This window comes from Alosa alosa, chromosome 15, assembly GCF_017589495.1.
Source record: "Alosa alosa isolate M-15738 ecotype Scorff River chromosome 15, AALO_Geno_1.1, whole genome shotgun sequence".
In the NCBI taxonomy this organism is placed as follows: Eukaryota; Metazoa; Chordata; class Actinopteri; order Clupeiformes; family Clupeidae; genus Alosa; species Alosa alosa.
Genome location: NC_063203.1, coordinates 22669338 through 22690744, shown reverse-complemented (window position 1 = coordinate 22690744; position 21407 = coordinate 22669338). Strand labels below are relative to the sequence as shown.

At 45.4% G+C, this 21407-nt stretch overlaps 1 protein-coding gene across 1 annotated transcript; it reads right to left on the bottom strand.

Annotated features, from left to right (window-relative positions):
* Window positions 1-9187: 9187 nt before the first annotated feature.
* gucy1b2 (guanylate cyclase 1, soluble, beta 2) lies at window positions 9188-21148 on the bottom strand. Its single transcript, XM_048264035.1, has 16 exons — window positions 21063-21148; window positions 20779-20852; window positions 20468-20562; window positions 20051-20211; window positions 19826-19925; window positions 18893-19122; window positions 18716-18791; window positions 18390-18493; window positions 17612-17828; window positions 16771-17091; window positions 15173-15321; window positions 14534-14680; window positions 12343-12497; window positions 11621-11781; window positions 9843-9965; window positions 9188-9378 (listed from the first exon to the last, which is right to left on the bottom strand). The coding sequence occupies exons 1-16, from the start codon at window positions 21063-21065 to the stop codon at window positions 9188-9190; spliced, it is 2307 nt and encodes a 768-aa protein (XP_048119992.1). The 5' UTR covers window positions 21066-21148.
* Window positions 21149-21407: the final 259 nt, after the last annotated feature.

Below are 21407 nucleotides of genomic sequence, written 5' to 3'. Positions count from 1 at the left end.
TGTTCCCCATGTGCTTTGTGTTACCTGCCTGTCACCTGTCTTTTTGTCTCCATCTTTATTTGGTCTGTGCTTCCTGTCTTGTTTGTTTTCCTCCATTTCTGCCTCACCTGTTCCCTGTTATTGTCTCGCTGGTTTCGTCCAGTCCTCTGTCTCTGTTTAATTGATCTGTGTATTTCTACCCTCCTGTTTCTCTGTTCCTTGTCGGATCGCCTCTCTGTTTGTCTAGTCAAAGTCCTGTATGTAAGTAAGAAATTTTTTAAATGTAAAGTTCGTGTTTAAAATAAATTTGTTTTGTCTGTAAGTCTGCCTGGTTGAGTCTTTGCACTTGGGTCCTCCTGCACAACCCTGACAGTACGATCCGACACAAATGGACCCAGCAAACCTGACTTCCCAATGGAGGAGCTAAATCAAGTGGAGTACACCTCAGCAGGCTCAACTCGAGCTAGTGAAGTCCACTGACTTGGAGCCGCATGCCATTTGTTCCTTGGATGGAAAGGACTATTTCCCCTCAAGGCCTTGGCTACAGAAGGTTCCAGGAATGGCTACCCCTGGCTGACCAGCTGTCGGTCTGGTTAAGGGCCTTCAGTCGCTCCTTGCTCCCTCCAGTGAGGCTGCTAGTCTCCGCCTGACCCCTGCTCCCTCCAGCCATTGCCAGGGGCTTAGGGGTGGGCGCCTTTCAGCCGGCTGCTTTTAGGTCCAGAACCCCAGCCTGAGGGAGTTCTGGGGGAACTGGAACTCATCCAGGTCCAGAAGGCTCTCCAGGAGGAGACGTGCCAAGTGTCGGGGTCATCCGACACCATGCCTCCTGTGCCTAGCCTAGAGGCCCAGCCCCTGTGGCGCCCGCCCTGTGCCCGCAGCCCAGTCGCCCGCCGCAGCCCAGCCTCTGCCTGTCTGTCCAGCCCCACCTCTCCCCTCGAGCCGGATCCGCTTCCTCTGATTTTTCTGCCCTCGGCCCCGAGCCGGTTCCACCTCCTCTGACTTCCAGTCCGGGCCTCTGCCCGAGAGTTCCTTCCGCCTGCTCTTGAGCCAGCCCCCCCTCTGCCTCGGTGCCCTTCTCTGTTCTTGTCTTTCCTGAGTGGTCTGTCCCTGTCCCCTGCTCTTTGTGCCAGTCACCATCCCCGCCTCTCTGTGCCCGTCTCTGTTCCCTCACCATGCCCGCTGTCTCTGTCCCAGTCACCATCCTAGTCACCATTCCAGTCACCGGCCCCTGCTACTGTTCCTGTCCCTCCCAGTCACTGTTCCTGTCCCTTCCTGCCCCTGAGTCTGTCGTGGTCTGAGTCTGTCCTCGGTCTTCTCGGACCAGTCCCTCCGCCCAGGCCCCCCTCCGCCCACCCTGGTTTTTTCAGGAGACGCCAGGAGGAGGCCCAGAGAGGGGGGTACTGTCAGGATCTGGCCCGACCGTTGGGGGGTGCCACCCTGGTGGCCATTTTGTGTATTGTCCTGTGTTTGTTTTTGCCTGTTCCCCATGTGCTTTGTGTTACCTGCCTGTCACCTGTCTTTGTCTCCGCCCATCTCCTTATTTGGTCTGTGCTTCCTGTCTTTGTTTGTTTTCCCTCCATTTCTGCCTCACCTGTTCCCTGTTATTGTCTCGTTGGTTTCGTCCAGTCCTCTGTCTCTCTGTTAATTGATCTGTGTATTTCTACCCTCCTGTTTCTCTGTTCCTTGTCGGATCGTCTCTCTGTTTGTCTAGTCAAAGTCCTGTATGTAAGTAAGAAATTCTTTAAATGTAAAGTTTGTGTTTAAAATAAATTCTGTTTTGTCTGTAAGTCTGCCTGGTTGAGTCTTGCACTTGGGTCCTCCTGCACAACCCTGACAGTACGATCCGACCACAAATGGACCCAGCAAACTCTGACTTCCCAATGGAGGAGCTAAATCAAGTGGAGTACACTCTCAGCAGGCTCAACTCGGAGCTAGTGAAGTCCACTGACTTGGAGCGCCGGCATGCCATTTGTTCCTTGATGGGAAGGACTATTTCCTCAAGGCCTTGGCTACAGAAGGTTCCAGGAATGGCTACCCTGGCTGACCAGCTCTCGGGTCTGGTTAAGGGCCTTCAGTCGCTCCTTGCTCCCTCCAGTGAGGCTGCTAGTCTCCCGCCTGACCCTGCCCCTCCAGCTCATTGCCAGGGGGGTGGGCGCTTCAGGGGCTGCTTCAGGTCAGAACCCTAGCCTGAGGGAGTTCTGGGGGAACTGGAACTCATCCAGGTCCTCAGGCTCTCCAGGAGGGGACCCCAGCCTAACCCGGTCATCCGACACCATGCCTCCTGTGCCCAGCCTAGCCGCGCCTGTGCCCGCAGCCGAAGTCCGCTCCTGTGCCCGCAGCCCAGTCGCCCGCCGGCAGCCCAGCCTCTGCCTGTCTGTCCAGCCCCACCTCTCCCCGAGCCGGATCCGCTTCCCTCTGATTTTCCGGCTCCGCCTCTGCCCGAGCCGGTTCCACCTCCCTCTGACTCTCCGGTCCCGCCCCTGCCCGAGTCGGTTCCGCCTGCCTCTTCCTGAGCCAGCCCCGCCTCTGCCCGAGCCCTTCTCTGTTCTTGTCTCTCCTGAGTGGTCTGTCCCTGTCCCCGTCTTTGTGCCAGTCACCATCCCTGTCTCTGTGCCCGTCTCTGTTCCCTCACCATGCCCGTCTCTGTCCTAGTCACCATTCCAGTCACCGTCCCTGTTACTGTTCCTGTCCCTTCCCCTGCCCCTGAGTCTGTCGTGTCTGAGTCTGCCCCCGGTCTCTCGGACCAGTCCCTCCGTCCAGGCCCCCTCCGCCCACCCTGGTTGGACTTTTCAGGAGACGCCAGGAGGCGGCCGTGGGGGGGACAGGACTGGCCAGGATCTGGCCCGGACCGTTGGGGCCATTTTGTGTATTGTCCTGTGTTTGTTTTTGCCTGTTCCCCATGTGCTTTGTGTTCCCTGCCTGTCACCTGTCTTTGTCTCTGCCCATCTCCTTATTTGGTCTGTGCTTCCTGTCTTGTTTGTTTTTCCCTCCATTTCTGCCTCACCTGTTCCCTGTTATTGTCTCGTTGGTTTCGTCCAGTCCTCTGTCTCTCTGTTAATTGATCTGTGTATTTCTACCCTCCTGTTTCTCTGTTCCTTGTCGGATCGTCTCTGTTTGTCTAGTGTAAGTCCTGTAAGTAAGATTCTTTAAATGTAAAGTTTGTGTTTAAAATAAATCCTGTTTTGTCTAAGTCTGCCTGGTTGAGTCTTGCACTTGGGTCCTCATGCACAACCCTGACAGAATTGACCAACAAAAGAGATAGATATATATATATATATATATATATATATAACCTAATATATATCTAATAAATATATCTATCTAATATGTATAATAATGTAAAATAAAGCAATTGATTGCAGCCAACTGAAAGAGAAAGTAACAATTTCATGTCTTTTATTTTAGTGAAAGCAGCTCTTTGTTATGAGTGCCTCCTCTTTGTGGAAACATCCTGCATGGAGATGGAATAGTATAGGCCTGTGCCTCTGTCTGATGGGTATAATTACTGGCCATGTAGTGGACAGGAACAGAGTGCCTCCTTATTAATTCATACTAAGCCTCAGGACGGACCACAAGTAAATGGAAACAATTTGAAGTGGCCCCCAAGTCACCGGAGCGAAGAGTTAGTCTCAAGGCGAACCTATGGATGAGTATATCTGTGTGTGTCAGTGTGTGAGAGAGAGATGAGTCATATCTGGTTAAATCTGTCTATGAAGAGTAAGTGAGGAGTCTTACTTTACACTGCTCAATACCAAAAACTACACAACTCGTCTTGATCTAATTACACAGCCTGATTTAACATCCCACTCTTAACAGTGCCCAGCATACAGCACCTATTATCTACCATAAAATACTATACCATTAACAGTCCAACTATCTACATATCTGTACTCTGCACAGTAAGTATCTATTACAGAACCCTTTAAAAACAATCAACATTAGTCTTGATTAACACTGTGTCATGTGTTGTCACTGTGATAGCATACGGTCTTCATGTCACACCCTTTTTACACACTCACCACATACACATAGACAAAGACACACTGTGACCTACACGCACATAGACAACACACATTGACACAACATACACGTGCTTCATACACACAAACACACACACACCCTCGCATTCCACATATACACATGGGTAGACAAACAAACACTTTCATATACAAACACCTTCTCCACGTGCACATGCACACACATGCAAACACACACAAACTCACACACTCCACACACACACATACTGTACCAATCTCACACACATCTGTGTGTTGCGCTGTTGAACCTGGCCCCTTTTGTGCTTGCGATAGAGTTTCTCTTCCACGCAGACAGACTCATGTAAGATGCATGAATCACGACGAGGCCACACGCGGAGGTGGGAGTTGGGTTGCCGTGTGTGTGTGAGAGAACTATGTTGGTGAGAAATGGACACATCCCTGCTCAGAGTTTACATAGACTCTGGACATAAGGTTTCTGCACACACACTCACACACAGGGGTTGCTGAACTATATAGGGGCAGATACAGACACCAAACACTTATTGTAAGTGTGGTTGAATTTACAGTAAACAACCCCCAAGTAAACAACCCCCAATCTTGACACACACACACTTCTAAAGTGCAAAAAGAATCATTTTACGATTCAAAATATTGATAATGCCATAAGCCATACAATAGAGATCAAATTGTTGTGGTCTCTAATAGATTCATGCTAAAAAGGTTGTCATTTCAGCATGCATTAGGCTATTGTCCCACTCCCATTGATCTATATGGAGTACGTTTTGCAGGCTTGGTCAGACTTTCATTTGACACTGATTGCATGCAGACTATTTTGTGCACATCAAAAAGCCGATGAATAATTTTTTTTTTTATCTTTATTTTATGCCTGGCCTGTAATTATCAGACCTCACTGTGACCTGTGCTTTATGTGTGCACCGTGTGGTCTAATGCATATTCAGCAGGGTTGCTTGTGTTATTGGACCGTCCGTGATGAATAACAAATACAGCCCTTAATGAGGGTCATTACATTCTGATTGGTCCTTTGTCATATTTAATTTGGATTTAATTGAAATGTGTATTATGTGGTTGTTGCTCAACTCTTATTTCTGACAGTGATTCCCGTTGTGTTCATCATGTGGATATGAATGAAACCTGCTGGTTAGAAGCGAGCAGTTATATATCTCTTCATTGAAGGTGAGAGGGAGAGGCTTGAGATACAATTAGAGACCATGTTTGTATGATATCTAATAATTTATATTTTTGTTGCCTGATTTACTCAGCGTGATTTACTAAGCGTGAGTGAACGGAAGGCCCAAAACAGACATTCCTGTACACATTGTTATCTATTGTATGAAGTTAATAGTAAAGAGTTAAGAGTAACTAACACTTGGAAACCACTTGAATCTGGTAAGGGACTGATATGTACAACTCTGAGATTAAGTATCTGAGGAAAAGGAGATGGCTGTCAAATATTAAAAGATGTGTGAGCCTGTGTGTGTGTGTGTGTGTGTGTGTGTGCGTGCGTGCGTGCGTGCGTGTGTGTGTGTGTGTGTGTGTTCCAGCAATATGATTTTATTATTCCATTCCTGTGGGAATTAAATACATTTAGAGAGAATTCATTTTACCCTTGACCTAAAGCAGAGATGGAACCAACAGGGGCAGCCTGTCTTCACCTTCTTTTTACACCTTAGATTTATTGTTGCTTTACGTTGACTGAGTTGCTGAATATTTTATGTCTTTGGGGAGGCCATGGGACTCGCATCAGTTACTCGAGATCTTAATCAGGGTCCTTTATCTGTAAAGCCAGCAAGTTCGATTAAAACTTCATCAGCTTTGTTTTATCTCCTTGGAGACAGAAAAAATCTAGATGCTCTCTGAATTACATGATAGCCTACTCTCTGTCTCATTGTTTTCTTGAGACAGTTTGACATCTCCGAGGCACTTTCCAAACAAGCCCTAACCTGAAACGTTAGACCGCCCGCCGAGGATAAATAAAACATCGGCCCGAGTGCCAATCACCCAAGCGCTCCCAGCTGAGTAGGTGGTGAAAGGCGACATAATCTGCTCAGGACAAGATCCCGGCTGAGATTGAAAGACAAAAAGAGTCGTAAAAAGGATCGGAGGCGAGTAAACCAGGGTTCTCTTTAAAAGAGACGGAGAACAAGGTTGTTTGAAAGAATCCAGATAGCAGGTGTGGTTGACAGACGGGCGAGCGCCGCATTAGCACCATGGACAGCAGTCGGAGTTTTGCGCAGGTGATCATGGAATTGCAAACCGAAATCCAGAAACTGGAGACAGAAAACAGAGCGTTGCGCGGAGAGTTGAAACAAGTGCCCTTGGGTACTGAGGAAGAAAAGAATAATTCCATACAAACATTACCAGACAGCGATTCTGTGGAGAACAACACGGGACACACACATTTAAGACGGAATGTTTCGGCACCTGCGTTAGAGGGACAGTTCAAAGGTACGTTACAGCAGGCTAACCTAGGCCTCACGTTTATGTCCCGGTGCTGTTATGTACAGAGAAATAGGCCTACCGTAGGCTACAACTTGCTTACCTGTATGAATGGTTATGTGCACAGTAGCCTATGCTGAGTGAATTTCGACATTTTCGGATTTGAAATTGAAATTGATTTATTGAATTTAATTGAATTATTCAATTTAACTTATGATTATAGTGATTAATCCAAATAGCTGTGTGTGTTGAATTGTATTAGCCTACATTATGCAGGGTAGCCTGATGGATCGGGTGTAGACCCATGTTAGATATTTTATTTTCCACACCAGAGAACATCATCATGACTGTTAGAAGATATTCAGTCTCCTCCAACATTCTGAAGCTTGGCCGGGACGGGCCTCCGAAAGGCCGGAAAAGTGAGGATAAATCCACTACTAACCACAGCAAGTGGGCAAGGCTACAGGATGGGCCCCACAACCGGCCACAGACGGCACCGAACAGCTCAACAAGAGAGGAGCACAGCAGTGCAAGGGACAGACTCGCTAATAGGCGCTCCCTACAAGATTATGTCAACCAAAATAGGTAAGGACTTCAAAAAGGATTTCAAAAAATCAAAACACCAAGTTTATGAACGAGCATCTTCTAGGCCCCAAATGCACATTAACCTTGTCAGTATATAAAAAATATATGTCCATAGTATGGTTCAGGAATCAAGATATGTAGATAAATTACTCATGAATGAAAGTAGGCCTAATTCATTTTCTCATATTTCCCCCTTCAGATCCAAGGTGAAAACTGTGACTTTTCTTCTGCCTGTGGACGATATTTACACCAACAGACCTGTTTCCAAGTGTGTGTCCGACCAGAGTTCGTTTGACACCCCCGTGATGGAGGACTCATTAGGCTAACTTCACACACACAAACACACAAAGCAGAACCCGAGGACAAACCAGAGCATGACCACTGGAGACGGTGAAATTGGATCGATGGAGAGACAGTTCGCTGGACGCATAGAGAGTCAATCGAGCCAGTCAATCTTAGTCCACTGGTCTATGTGCTTTTTGGGTCAAACCCCACCGTGCTGATTTCTGTTTCATCTGACCTGAACACGACTGACTCCGGTTACAGATTTGGTTTCCGCCACCCATCCGGATGCGGCAACCCAACGCTCCTCACGATGCGCCGTGACAGTCCGCTGTCTTCGGATCGGATAACCAAACACTGACGAGGCCGCACAGGCCGGCAGGTGACTGGTCGTGATGGCACCGCGGTGTCAGGTGATGCCACACGGAGCGCATCAAATCAGGAACATCACTGTTTTCACATGCTATAGCAACACTAACTAAATATTTGACATGAGATCGGCTTATTGAGAAGTAACATTTGGCTCTTTAATACCCGTTGCATGCTGATTTAATTCTCAACTATACTATAGTGTATTTTGTCAGTCATAAATATGCTGAGGGTAAAACACAGAACATGACAATGTTCTGCCTTTGCTTTGAAATACATGTTTTATGTGCAATAAATACACAGTATTGAATTCATACTGATTTATTTCACATATACTTCGTTGAGGAGATTATTACATTTCCAGATAGGCCTAATATTACAAAGATATTTTTGAGCTCTATATCATAGACCTGCATTTTAACGCAAATTCATCATAACATAAAAACAAGGCAGAAACATCTCTCTGTACTAGATCAAAATGGGAGCTCATTCATTTTTAGTTAAAAGTTAGTCAAAATATTACATTAAACCAGACATGTTGTTACATTTTAAACACTTGTTCCACAATGACATTGACTGAGGTGAGCAATCCCATACCCCTTTTGTGTGTTCTAGAACAAAACATGCGGACATTTACAGTGTGCTTTTTGGGAACCCTTATGGAAAAGAACAATAGTAATACTACATATTACAAAGATTTGTAGTATTTCTTTGGTATAATACTTCTATGACGTTCTGTAATACCTCTATAATATTGTTATCCTCTATAGTGTTCCTACAATACAGTGTTATTGTACTTTTAGAGCATGTCCCAAAATACTACTGATATGATTCCTATAATATATAGTATTACTGTAAGATTACAATAATATTTTGTCCCAAAATACTGTAAGATTCTATAGCTCTTTTTCGTAGGGGAATCATGTGAACTTCCAAACATCAAACTGATCTTAAATCCTGTCCAAGACATCTGCTGTGAGGGCGACTGGCTGTGGGGTGGACCTGGCTCTAATCTTGGCCGATCTGGAGTCCTGTCTCTTCTGAGTGTAGCCTAGTCAGCTTCTGTTTCACGGAGAGAAGACATGTTATAGCTGACCCTGAGTGCCCTCTCTCTATCTATCATTTCGAGTCTCCTATTCTGGCACCTCTCGCAATCACGGCTGCCAAATGGCCCCGATTCTAACAGAACACCAACAGATGTGAAAACACACAGACATCAGAAGGAAGGGGTCATTTGTGTACATGCCTGGTGCAGGACATCAGTAGGAAGGGGTCATTTGCGTACATGCCTGGTGCAGGAATGGATGAGTAAAAAATCAGCAGATTCTTCTCACAAAAAAGTCTGCATTAGTTTTTTTGTTCTCTCATTTTATGAGTGTTTTTTATAGGCACAAACAACATTTCAACCCTTAGGTTCTCTCTTTATCTCCCTGATGAAGACCTACGCAGAGTTGAAATGCTTTTTTGAGCCAATAATAACAATCAAAAAAGGACACTGATACAGATAAGCCATACGTTCACAGCAGGGTGCAGAAAGCAGTCCGAGGGCCTTTGTTCCGGTGGGTTGCTGAGCGGGCTGGCTCTGTGGGCTCGACCCGTGCTGAGGGGGACTGGGTCATCTTGTCCTCCGCCGCCTGTGCTGGGCTCTGGTCCTCAGAGAGACCCTCGCTGTGCAGGCTGCCGTAGCTCTCAGAGTCCCGCGTCTTACCTGTTAAGTGGTTACAGTCATATTTAAGTCACCTCTCACTCACAGACCTCAATCACACAGACACTCAGACATACACACACACACACACACACACACACACACACACACACACACACACACACTCACTCTTACTTTTATATCAAATCATATTGTCAGTATTTCAGATCAGACAGACCCTTTTAATTCTTGACCACGCCCCTCTCTCTGGGTGCTCTTGTAGGACACTACCTAGGACACTTTAACTGTGAGACTCCTCTCTCTGGGTGCTCTTGTAGGACACTACCTAGGACACTTAACTGTGAGGCTCCTTTCTCTCTGTGCTCTTGTAGGACACTACCTAGGACACTTTAACTGTGAGACTCCTCTCTCTGGCTGCTCTTGTAGGACACTACCTAGGACACTTGAACTGTGAGGCTCCTCTCTTTGGGTGCTCTTGTAGGACACTACCTACTGTAGAACACTACCTGAGAGGCTCTTTTCTCTGGGTGCAGCCTCCCTGTTCTGAGGAGTCTGCGTCTCATCAGGGCTCTCTCCATACTGCATGGGCACAGCTGTCTGGCAGTCGTCAATCCACTGCCTCTGAAGGGCTGACAGAGAGGGAGAGATAGAAGAGAGAGAGAGAGAGAGAGAGAGAGAGATGAGAAAGAAGAGAAAAAAACTGTAGTGAGACATTGGACATTGTAAAGACGTCCACAGAGTACGCCACAGTGAGTAGAATTGAAGTACACAGTGCTCCAGAGGCCAATGTCAGTACAATAGGCATTATATCTACTCAGGCTGCAACACAGACTAGAGGAAATCTCAAGGAAGGCAAAGCCACACAGCAGCTCTTTTTGTCCGAAAGGTGTAGGCTATTTGGTGTGTGCCAGTGCACTAGCCTTAACCAAAGCATCGTCATTTCAGAATTTTCTGTGTCATTCAGTGATGCGTCAATTTGCCTCACCTGGCATGGCAGGAGTGTAAAGCCTGCCCTCTAACCCTGTGCCCTCTCCTCACCTGGCATGGCAGGAGTGTAGAGCCTGATACCTTTTAATCACACAACGTTTCGACCGATGTTGGTCTTCGTCAGGTGTTAGACCAACGTTAGTGTTAAAGGTGCTCTAAGCAATGCCACACATTTTTTAGGCTAACATTTTTTTGTCACTTACAGCAAACATCACCTCACCATCCGTTAGTTGCCTGTGTCCTGAATACACTGTAAAAAAACACGATCTCTGTGGACAGCCCAGGCTCCAAAACCAGCAACAAACCACCTGGGCAAACCTAGCCCATAAAAACATAACAAACTATTCAAGCAAATCACAGATGAGATGCGCGTTTAGGAGAGTTTCAATTGCACGGGAGGGAGGGGAGGATGTAGCGACTTAGGGGTGTAAAGCCTGCCCTCTAACCCCTGTGCCCTCTCCTCACCTGGCATGGCAGGAGTGTAGAGCCTGATACCTTTAATCACACAACGCTCGAATCGATGTTGGTCTTACGCCAGGTGTTAGACCAACGTTAGTGTTAAAGGTGTGTCGGGCAATGCCACGCATTTTTTAGGGCTAACATTTTTGTCACTTTACAGCACCATCCGCTAGTTGCCTGTGTCCTGAATAACACACTGTAAAAACACGATCTCTGTGGACAGCCCAGGCTCCAAAACAGCAACAAACCACCTGGGCAAACCTAGCCCATAAAAACATAACAAACTATTCTAAAGCAAATCACAGACTAGATGCGCTTAGAGAGTTTCAACCTGCACGCCCCTAACCCTGGAGGGGGGAGGGGGCGTTTAGGCCGATGTTGGTCTTAGGGGTGTAGAGCTCTAAGCCCTTTTTCCCAGGCTAACATTTTTTGTCCCTCCGTTATTGTGTGTCCCTACACTCACGATCTCTGTGGACAGCCCAGGCTCCAAAAAAACAGGGGCAAACCCTATCCCAAAAAAAAACATAACAAACTATTCAAACCGTCATTTTAGGAGAGTTCAATTGCACAGGAGGGAGGGGAGGATGTAGCGACTTAGGGGTGTAGAGCCTGCCCTCTACCCCTGTGCCCTCTCCTCACCTGGCATGGCAGGATTGTAGAGCCTGATACCCGCACACTGTTGCTGCTGCTCCCGAAGTGATTTTAATTACACAACGTTTCGACCAATGTTGGTCTTCGTCAGGTGTTAGACCAACGTTACTGTTAATTACCCTGCACCTGTACTAAGTTGGATGTGCGTGCGCTCTCTGCAACACAGGAGTGCGTGCCCTCTTCTCACCTGGGTTGGTCTCTGTGACTCTGTGGCTGCGGCGGCGGCCCATGATCTGGCTCTCGGTGGCAGTTAGGTTCCTCTCCAGGAAGTAGGTGCGCATCCTCCCCTTCCCCTTGATCTCGATCTCCCCCCGCTCCAGCATCTCAAAGCCCTTATAGCTCAGTACACTAGAGCGCAGACACACCACGCTTTATTACACGCTTATACAACATCAATTACAATCTATCACTATACCTTACAACATCATTATATGGTATCAATTACAATGCATTATTATAGCAAGCGTTGTGAGTTGTGACACAATATAATTACACATGATATTATATGTGATTAATAATTATAACCATGAACTATCTAGGCCAATAAGAAATGTTTAATCATTATATGTGTGTGCATGCCTGCGTATATGCACACGACACATGTGCATGAGTGTTTTCATTTGCACACTCCTTGTTTCAGGTCTGTGTGTGTGTGTGTGTGTGTGTGTGTGTGTGTGTGTGTGTGAGAGAGAGAGAGAGAGAGAGAGAGAGTGTGTGTGTGTGTGTGTGTGTGTGTGTGTGTGTGTTGTGTGGTGTGTGTGTGTGTGTGTGTGTGTGTGTGTGTTGACCATCTCTGGTGTATACAGTATGTGAATATACTGTATGTGTTTGTTTGTGTGGGTTTGTGTACCTTTGTGTTTGTGCGTGTGTGTGTGTGTGTGTGTGTGTGTGTGTGTGTGTCAGCTTTACTGGTATACTGTGGGGCTCAGGTGAATTTTGTCTGGCAATCCGTGGCTCTCCATGCGTGAGGCGGTGTTGACGGTGTCCCCAAACAGGCAGTAACGGGGCATCTTCTCGCCCACCACTCCCGCCAGCACCGGACCGCTGTGTAGCCCCACCCGAATCTGGGCCAGCAAACACAAGAACAGAAAGCACAACCTTGACTGGTGCAACCAGCTGCTGCGTCAGAAATGACATACTGAGTTTAATGTTAAGAGCTGCTCAATTATAGCAATAATCATAATCACGATTATTTTGGTCAGTAATGAGATCCCAACTATTTAACACAATCACAATTATTTTTGGAAACACCATTCATTTTTTTCGAAATGATTAAAAAAAAATAAACTGAAAAATAACTGTAAAGCAAAGGGGTGCGTTGGATATATAGACAAAATGAGAGCATCGTTGAAACAAAAAAGGCAAAATACAAAAATAGAATAGAACAGTGAGAAATTAAGCAATATGCATAAATTAAACCTGCAACTGTACTAGAGGTAGCCAAAAAAATAACAAATCAACCAATGAACAAATTTCGTGACTGGTGTGCAAAATTCCACACCTATATTAACATCCAAGTGACTGTATCAAATGTGACATTTGGCAACATAGCCATGTATTTACACGCATTAAGTTTTGAAATATTGGACATTCTTTTTGAAGGCCGACCATTTTTGACCAGACAAAAACCTTTCATGAATCTAACTGTGATTTAATTTTTTCATTGAAATAGGTAGGGTGAGGTTGTCGTCAATCCTCGTGAGTTAAAGATGAAAGAAAATAATTTGAAATAAAGACTAATGACTGGAAAACAGCATAAGTGATAATGATCCCGTCCAATTGTTTCCATTTCATGTTTTGCATTAAAAAAAGGACATCTTCAATCTTAAGTAACTGTCCTCATGTGATACAACAATGGAGGTGTTCACTTCAGTCAGTATATGTCTACTGAGGGTTGATGCATCAAGGCTTCAATTAGATTTTAATTGCAACTTGACCACACTACCCCAGGCAATGATTCACATATTCTTCATTTACATACTCTTACCTGGTAATATGCAGTGTGCTCTTATATCTAATACTTTTAGATTTTTTTCTAATTTTTCTGGCAGTTGTTGCAATAGCAATTTCATTTGCAATATATTTTTATAAAGTCGAGCTTCAGTTCAATATTCCAAATTTCGCTTTAAGTTGGGCCACTTCTGATTGGTGAGCTTCACTGCCTGTCAAACATTGAGTATGACATGAACCATGAACATAAATCATAGATGTGATGAGATTAACAATTGGGAGAGAGTAAGAAGCTGCCAGATTAATTACATCTTTTGCGATTAGCTAATTAGTTTGAATTGCGATTTCAATTAAACATCAATTAATTGTGCAGCCCTATTCAGAAAATCTATTTGGTGCAACCAAACATTTACCACAAAAGTATAAGCAATTGTCACTGTGTCACTTCCATTAATCCAGCCTGTCAACTTTTTCTCCCTGTTAGTGTATTATATACCACAAATGGGAAACTCTGCTCCAGAAAGTAAAAGTTCTGCCATGTATTGCTGCTACCTGAAACAGGTGATTTCCATAACCTAGCTCATCTACCTGGCTGAAGAGTTAAGCTAATAAGAATCGGCTGGTTTAGTGAATGCTTGGAACAAAGATGAGGTAAGACTTGTACTTTCTGAAGCTGGGTTTCCCATCATCTGTTGATTATATATCTGATTATCCATCTATATTTTTTAATATTCACTTGATTTTTCCTCATGTTTTTCTTGTTTTTCTATTTTTCCTGTGATTTTTTTATTGTTATTTTAATTGATTATCTTGGGTCAGACTATCTATTTACTAATGAGCCTGAGGGCCATCTCACATCTCGACTCTTTGAGCCTACACTTCAACCTACCTAGCTAGTGGTCAGGTTGATTGACAGATCGGCCACCCAGTAGACGAGGACTATAAAGTAGACGTCTCACCTTTGTGTATAGTTTGCACTGATGAAGGTCTGAGGACCGAAACGCTTGTACATCACCTCACTTGGTAGCACCTTGGCTTGATGGATTAAACACTTCTTTTATTTATTTTTCAACGGCAAATAATGGTGTGCTGTGCAAGTTTTTTCTTGGTTGATCATCTCTGGTGTATGCATCCCCTGCAGTTACTGTACCTGGATGGGCTGTCCCGTGATTGGGTTAGTGACACACTTAGCTGCTATGACCATGCCCAGGGCGAAGTTGGCCACCTGCTCAGCATGGGTAGAGGCAGGGATGGGGACACCGCCAACCACCATGTAAGCATCTCCAATCGTCTCCACCTACGAAGAAAAAAACATAACAGACATACCAGTAATCAATATGTGTGAATAGTATTTTTCTGTGACCCCTGTCCTCTGTCCTCCTGTTTATGACAGGAGTATAGATGAGAATAGTCGTCAATGAGTGGTCGTCACATTTTTTCCAAGCCAAGGACCCGAGACATGGTTGAGAGACACCTTGTAGTACAAAACTGTGTTACTTATTAAACTGAGCCAACAACGTGCAATTACAAAGCACTTTGTACTTGTGACAGAGGATTTTCTTTGGGAATGTCTGTCTGTACGAATATGATGTCCAGCATCATGTAAATAACACATATGAGACATTCGTTTGAAATTACACTGTGTCAAAAACACAACAACAAGTAATGGAGGAGTGTTAATGCTAATTACTTATTAAACTGAGCCAACAATGTGCAATTACAAAGTACTTTGTTATTGTGTATAAGCCTACAATGTTTAAATATTTGTGTATCATTGCCATGGTGACACCTTGTAAACGTTGTGTACTGTGGTGAGCCGGTCAAACTTGAGGTACATGGAGTTGAGCATGTTGACAATCTGAATGGGCTCACACTCGGAGCAGATGTTGGTGAAGGTCACCACATCACTGAAGAGGATGGTGCACTCTTTAAATTCACCTGGAGGAGAAGAAAACGCAGGCTTTTAAGTGGGAATGTCTGTCTGTATAAATATGATGTCCTGCATCATGTAAACACATATGAGACATTCATTTGAAATTACACTTTGTCAAAAACAAGTAATAGAGGAACACTGATGCTAAAAAGCATTACAATAAATGTCCACATGCCCATCCTCCTATCATTTATTTGTTTCATTTACACTATTCCCTCCTGTTTCTTCTTCTCTCCCTCCATCCTCCCTATCTGTCACTCTCTCTATACTTCCTTCCCTCCCTGTCTCTATCTTCTCTCTCTCCCCTTCTCTCACTCTTTCCCCCTCTTTCTCATCCTACTTATCTCTCCCTCCCTTCCTCTCTCCTTCTGTCCTCCACCCATCCCCTCCTTGAGCTGGTCATTCACCTGGCTCCACTCTTTTGCCTTCCAAGTCCTGGTCATTCACCTGCCTCCACTCTCTTGCCCCTCTTTGAGCTGGTCATTCACCTGCCTCCACTCTCTTGCCCTCCTTGAGCTGGTCATTCACCTGCCTCCACTCTCTTGCCCCTCCTAGTCCTGGTCATTCACCTGCCTCCACTCTCTTGCCCCTCCTAGTCCTGGTCATTCACCTGCCTCCACTCTCTTGCCCCTCTTTGAGCTGGTCATTCACCTGCCTCCACTCTCTTGCCCTCCTTGAGCTGGTCATTCACCTGGCTCCACTCTTTTGCCTTCCAAGTCCTGGTCATTCACCTGCCTCCACTCTCTTGCCCCTATTTGAGCTGGTCATTCACCTGCCTCCACTCTCTTGCCCTCCTTGAGCTGGTCATTCACCTGCCTCCACTCTCTTGCCCCTCCTAGTCCTGGTCATTCACCTGCCTCCACTCTCTTGCCCCTCCCTAGTCCTGGTCCCCTGCCTCCACTCTCTTGCCCCTCTTTTGAGCTGGTCATTCACCTGCCTCCACTCTCTTGCCCTCCTTTGAGCTGGTCCACCTGGCTCCACTTTTTTGAAGTCCTGGTCATTCACCTGCCTCCACTCTCTTGCCCCTCTTTGAGCTGGTCATTCACCTGCCTCCACTCTCTTGCCCTCCTTGAGCTGGTCATTCACCTGCCTCCACTCTCTTGCCCCTCCTAGTCCTGGTCATTCACCTGCCTCCACTCTCTTGCCCCTCCTAGTCCTGGTCATTCACCTGCCTCCACTCTCTTGCCCCTCTTTGAGCTGGTCATTCACCTGCCTCCACTCTCTTGCCCTCCTTGAGCTGGTCATTCACCTGCCTCCACTCTCTTGCCCCTCCTAGTCCTGGTCATTCACCTGCCTCCACTCTCTTGCCCCTCTTTGAGCTGGTTATTCACCTGCCTCCACTCTCTTGCCCCTCCTTGAGCTGGTCATTCACCTGCCTCCACTCTCTTGCCCCTCCTTGAGCTAATCATTCACCTGCCTCCACTCTCTTGCCCCTCTTTGAGCTGGTCATTCACCTGCCTCCACTCTCTTGCCCTCCTTGAGCTGGTTGGCCACGTGTTTGGGCAGCATGGCGTAGAGCAGCGCCTCCGTCTTGCGGCGCTCCTCCTCCAGGTGCTGCGAGAGGAGGCGCAGCTGCTCCTTCTTGCGCTCCAGCTGACTGGACAGCTCCATCTCGGCCAGGCGCTGCTGGTTGAGCAGGATCAGGTCGCGCGTGGCGTCGTGCGGCGCGATGTCCGACAGGTGCATGCTCCGCTCCTCCAGCTCTTGCAGGCTGCGGAGCAGCGGCGAGGCCAAGTACAGCATGCACTGCAGCGAGGGCATCCACAGCATCTGACCTGTAGGTGTGTGTGTGTGTGTTGTGTGTGTGTGTGTGTGTGTTGTTGTGTTTGTGTGTTTGTGTGTGTGTGTGTGTGTGTGTGTGTGTGTTGTGTGTTGTGTGTGTGTGTGTGTGTGTGTGTGTGTGTGTTTGTGTTTGTGTGTGTGTGTGTGTGTGTGTGTTTGTGTGTTGTGTTGTGTGTGTGTGTGTGTGTGTGTGTGTGTGTGTGTGTGTGTGTGTGTGTGTGTGTGTGTGTGTGTGTGTGTGTGTGTGTGTGTGTGTTGTGGGCGTTATGCAAGAGTATATGTAGAGAAGGGAAGGAAACCCATAAGATATTATTTCACCTGACTGGTCTGACTGGTATGGACAAAACACAAAGTGGCTGTTGTGCATGCATGTGTGTGGATGTGTGTGTGTTGTGTGTGTGAGTGTGTGTGTGTCTATGTGTGCATATATGTGTCTATGTGTCCATGTGTAGTGAGTGTGTGTGTGTGTGTGTGTGTGTGTGTGTGTGTGTGTGTGTGTGTGTGTCCACACACCTCTAAGCTCCAGCATGGGCCTGTCCGTCCAGCACTCTGGCATCATGTCCCTGCGCGTCTGCAGTACAAAGTGGCTGTTGATGAACGTGCAGATGCTGGGGATGGTGAAGGGAACCCCTGGGTGGACGATGCAGAAGTAGTGGTCCAGTCGGATGCCCATGGTCTGCAGGCCCGGGACAATCCTCTGGATGGTCACACCGGCCTGCCTCACCTCCAGCTGCACACACACACTCCTTTCTGTTACATCTGGTCTGGCCCAGTGTGTGTGTGTGACCGATTGTCAGTCGGTGATGCTTCTGGTGCTCAGTGCTGAGTGCTGAGTACTGAGTGCTGAGTACTGGTACTCAGTGCACTGATGTACCTCCTCCCTAAGGGATGTCTGTCTTTCTGTGTGTGTGTGTGTGTGTGTGTCTATGAACTTCAACCCTGGGCTGACCGTCGGTGATGCTTCTGGTGCTGAGTATTGAGTGCTGAGTGCAGAGTATTGAGTGCTGAGTATTGAGTGCTGAGTGCTGAGTACTGGTACTGAGTGCACTGATGTATCTCCTCCCAATGGGATGTACTATTAAAAACTATTACAATTTAAAGTTATCATACAACTTCTCTTAGTGTTTAAGTTACAGTTGGATTGCACTGTGGATTCAGAGATCCCATAAGTGTTTTATTTTGGTTAGTTTAAGCTATGCCGTAATATGAAAGCATATTTGCTGGCAAGGTGAAGATGCTGAGTACTCTGCAGTAACATTACTGTCACTGGCTTTACGGCAGATACCCTTACCTCCTCATTAAACACTATGTGGAAAGGGAAGGCACTGCAGAACGTCTTCAGGTCAATAAAGAGCTGGTCAGGATACACTGGCTCAAAACCTCTCAGGAGTTTCCCTGCAGACAACAAACAAGGTCATATGAAAGTCACCTTAAACAACCAGTAGAGGAAAATGCTTATTTTACTACACATGCATCTGCACCCTTGATGCATATCTGAAACTGATTGCAACATCAGGGTTGAATTACATGGAAAGGGAGTTCAGTATCTGCTTATAACATGTTTACTACTTCACCCTCACATGATTGTCTATGACTGTAGTGTTGATTGTCATGTACCTTTTCCAAGATGTACTAAACCTCTGACCATCTCCCAGTGGTTCCTCCTGAAGGGGCAAAGAGTCTGATGCTTCTTCTGCAAAAATGTCATTCTTTACAAACGGAAATCACAGGGATCTGTATTAGCGATTACAATAAACCTCACGCTTATTCAGGAACTCTTTATACAAAATTTACCTCTTTCCCCAAGTACGTGGCACCGCGGTGGTGGTGGGTTTCGGCTGGGGGTTGGGTAGTGGGCATCGGGGCATCATCTACACCACGTCTCTCGGGCAGTGCCAGTCTCTGCGTGACGAGGAAGACTACATGCTCCTTCTTAGCTGTCCTCTCCAGCTCCTCCGTGTGGTCCACTATCTCCATTGTTATTGTGCTGTTAAAAAAATCTCTCGCCACTGCCCCAATTATACCTGTAACGTGAGTGAATAAATCATCAAATATTTACTACGCTACACTCAGAAACGCTGTGAATATACCTTCCTGACCTGTAGTCAGATAAAACTGTATAGTGTACAACATCCACATCAAGTAAAGTGATGTGCACTTCCCGTTACACTATGATACCTTTGTAATATACTATCACATTTACTATACACTTTGTGTACAGTATATCCTCTCCTAACACTTCTAACAACCAACACACCTAACATGCACTCCCTTTTCTTTCCTCCTCTACCTCTTCTTCTTCTACCACTTTCTCCTTCGAGCACACTTTTCCTAGTACTTAGAACTTTTGCACTCTCATCCTCGTGTATTAGTACTGATAGAACTAGTATTAATTGCTACCTAGGTCTCCTCTGCATTATGGTTTGTGTTAATTCCTAACTATAGTCTCCTCTGTACTGTAAACGTTAGTCTAATGTTGTAGCTATAACTCTGTATATATAAGCTTAAATGTTAAAATGCTATATTACCGTAATAGCTTAAATGTTATTCCATTGCTGTAAATTGCTTTGGAGAAATGTGTCCGCCAAATTAATAAATGTAATGTAACGCAAAGCTTGAATGTAGCTTGAATGTTATTCCTCATTTTTGTAAGTGCTCTGGGTAAAAGCAAAATTTTTACTAAATGAATAAATGTGATGCAAATGTACTGTATTTTCCAGCAGTTACCAGGGACAATGTGGCAGAGACCCCTACGGTCAGAGTAGTAATGCAGAAGCATAGAGCCATCTTTGTTCTTTTCCACTCGAAATGAGGGTGCATTCATCTCCTAAAAACAAAGAGTATGTCAGGTCACATTATTCATGTGATTTATGATCAGTAAAATTGTACATTCATATCAGTACAACCCAATGCCTTGTCCAGTACATCAGTTGCCAACAACTTTGAAGATACCTTGTAGGAGAGAGACAGGTAGCCATGGAGAGCATCCAAATTCTCAATGAAGTCAAAAAGGTTTCCTCCCAGGGTCCGCAACATGTGGTCATATCCGGACCTCTTACAGAACTCAAAGAAGTACTCCCCAAATTGTCTCAGCACGATGTCTGCTTTCACATCTTAAAATACATACAGTATGTGATCAGTTGTTTGGTAAAATGCAGGAACAAGCAGCCAATTTAACACAGCACAGTATATGAGTTGTTCAGTAAAAAAACACACACACACACACACACACACACACACACACACACACACACAGGAGCGACATATGATGTCTCTCAATACATACAGTATAGCCTTCATTCATAACGATTATTTGGTACATCATGGAATGACTAGGAATCTACTACACCAATGCAGCAGATGAGTTACCAAGTAGTTTGCAGGCCTCAGAGACTAATTTCATCGTTATGTCATCCTTGTACACCTCATAAGTCATGAAGGTGTCCTGAACACCTGCCTCATTCCTGCAAAATATTAATAAATTAAAGTAAAACATAAATAAAAATCAACAAGGTCATTTTTGTAATCATTTCATGTCTTTTGAACAGTGTAGGCTACTGGTAAACCTATAATGTGAGCTGTACTGCCGCCTCTTGGAACTAATTGGAAATACTCTTTAGGCTACTGTACATGAGAGATGCTGCTTTCCTAACTATATGACGTTCTATAGCATAGCCTACCTGAGTTTGTCCCAAGTGTCTTCTCCAAACTTTTCTATCACAAGTGACTTCAGACACGTGTTGATAAATCCATACTGACAACACAAGAATATAAAGGGTAAGCATAAGACTGCCATTGACTTGCAGACGCGAGGTGTTACTGGGCAATTGCTGAAAAATAACCAATTATAGATATCACATGTTGATAAATTCTTCATGAATTCACAGACGCCATACATAGACTACATATTTTTCATTATTTGACAGTTGAATTATATATGAAAAGTGTAAGCTAATCTACTCACCATTGCTTTTCCTTTATTTTATAAAGCCCTCTTCATAAACTTCACATCTTTTCAATCTTATTTTCTTGAAGCTTCGTCAATATAGGTTACCTTTCCACAGAAATAGGCCTATATCCTGAAAGATCTGCGGTAGGCTATGTTGTCGTTGTTGAGGGAAAAAAATAACATGTCGTCTTTGAGTAATAGGCAGGTTCTGTAGTCAATGGGGTAAAAGTGACAATTCTTGAAATCTCGGGTTGTCGAACTGCCTCATGGATGCGGATGAAGTTTATCATCAGAGCGCTGTTGGTTATCTCCCAGACACACACGAGAAGTGGCTGAACCCAGTTATTTGTCGAGGCATGA